The sequence below is a fragment of the Bombus impatiens genome, unplaced genomic scaffold (genome assembly GCF_000188095.3).
Source record: "Bombus impatiens unplaced genomic scaffold, BIMP_2.2 scf_0675, whole genome shotgun sequence".
Lineage (NCBI taxonomy): Eukaryota > Metazoa > Arthropoda > Insecta > Hymenoptera > Apidae > Bombus > Bombus impatiens.
Window position 1 is genome coordinate 168,203 of NT_177094.1, and position 761 is coordinate 168,963.

The 761-nt window shown below is 56.4% G+C and overlaps 1 protein-coding gene across 1 annotated transcript in view; it reads right to left on the bottom strand.

Annotated features, from left to right (window-relative positions):
• Positions 1-293: 293 nt before the first annotated feature.
• LOC112213486 overlaps positions 294-761 on the bottom strand; it is a gene marked incomplete at its 5' end in the record, with an annotated part of 887 nt that continues 419 nt past the window's right edge. Inside the window, one exon of the mRNA XM_024370254.2 lies at positions 294-761. This exon is cut by the window's right edge and continues 419 nt beyond it. Coding sequence (XP_024226022.1) covers positions 437-761 — 325 coding nt within the window.

Below are 761 nucleotides of genomic sequence, written 5' to 3' on the forward strand. Positions count from 1 at the left end.
TACGCGACAATCACCGCTTTTTTTCTGCAAAATATTGGTGAGCGTGCGAATGCGCGGGCGCACTTCGCTGCGGTAAACCGAGTCGTAAGAGACACGAAAGGCAGTGGCGTTTCTGGTTTCGGATCCGTTTCCTTGCTCGATCGAGCAGCAACGTCGAACCGACGACAAGAATCGACGTTGATGGACACCGTACGCGATAACTGCGGTGAATTGTCGTTGCCGTTGGAGAATCTCGGAACCACGAACGAACGGGACCGAGAGTCGGAAACGAAAGAAAGAGATTCCCGCGGTGGTAGATCGGCGCGGAAGAAAATGAAGAGGCAAGCCCGAGGACGAGTAGCAGCGGTCGTTGCCGTTGTTCCAATCGTACGACGTGGATGGTGGTCCCGTGAATTCGGGCGGATCGAGCCGCATGGACACAAGCTCGGGAACGTTGTTAACGTCCCCGGTCCGTCCCGACGACGATCGTCCCCGTCGACGGCCCACGCCACTGACTCGTGACGCGGTCCAATATCCTTCGGTTTGTCCACGTTGCCTTTCCGTTCTCGACGATATTCGTTTCGATGATATCGACGCCGACGATATATCGTGATATCGAATTTGTTTCGCTGATGATCCCTGTTGCGATCGCGTACGTTCCCGTCGTCTGACTGCACAAGGCCCCGCATCGCTGCCACCAAAGATCGGGGCTCTTGTTAGCTCGCCGCGTATGCCTCTCGATTCTGCCGTTTCTCGTCGTCGTCGTCGTCGTCGTCCTCCTC